The sequence below is a fragment of the Antrostomus carolinensis genome, unplaced genomic scaffold (assembly GCF_000700745.2).
Source record: "Antrostomus carolinensis isolate BGI_N321 unplaced genomic scaffold, ASM70074v2 scaffold30032, whole genome shotgun sequence".
In the NCBI taxonomy this organism is placed as follows: domain Eukaryota; kingdom Metazoa; phylum Chordata; class Aves; order Caprimulgiformes; family Caprimulgidae; genus Antrostomus; species Antrostomus carolinensis.
In genome coordinates, this window is record NW_010302077.1 from 388 (window position 1) to 977 (window position 590).

The window sequence follows — 590 nt, forward strand, 5'->3', positions numbered from 1 at the left end:
ATGAGAGCAGCCCCCGGGGCAGGGGGGCAGCGGGAGCTCTCTGGGACTCACCCCCTCTCACTCTCAAAGTCCTTGGGCCGGTACGGGATGTAGAAGTCCTCGTCCCGCTGCGCTGGCTGCTGTGGCTTTTTCCTGGTGGTTTCTTCTCCTCCTCGGCCCCGTTTTCGCTTCTGCCCCACCACGGTGGAGAACACGTCCTGGAAGGGGATGGTGGGTGGGATGGAGCAGCCCCCCACCAGTCACGGCCCCACCCCCCAAGCCCTGGCACAGCCCTGGCACAGCCGAGGCTGCCTGGCAGCAGCTCCTACATCCCCAGCAAGCCCCCCATTGCTACCCCATTACCTGGAGATCTTCCTCCTCCTCTCCTCCTCCTCCTCCCTCCTCAGGCCCAGGGGGGGCTGGGCACAGCCCCTGCCCTTTGAGAGCTGCTGCCCGCTTCTCCTGCTGCCCACGCTGGTGCTTCTCGATGAGGGCACGGTCGTGGCGCCGCTTTGAGCGCATCACGCTGCTGGCCAGTGTCCGGGACGTGGCGTTGATCTCGAAGATGGTCTGTTCCCGGGGCAGGAGTGTGAGCCCCAGTGAGCTGCGTG

General features: G+C 66.1%; 1 protein-coding gene across 1 annotated transcript in view; it reads right to left on the reverse strand.

Annotated features, from left to right (window-relative positions):
• Nucleotides 1–590, reverse strand: part of DDX54 (DEAD-box helicase 54) — a gene marked incomplete at both ends in the record, with an annotated part of 4942 nt that overhangs the window by 311 nt on the left and 4041 nt on the right. The window contains 2 exon segments of the mRNA XM_029083950.1: nt 3–197; nt 343–549. Of these exon segments, the coding sequence (XP_028939783.1) occupies nt 3–197; nt 343–549 (402 nt within the window).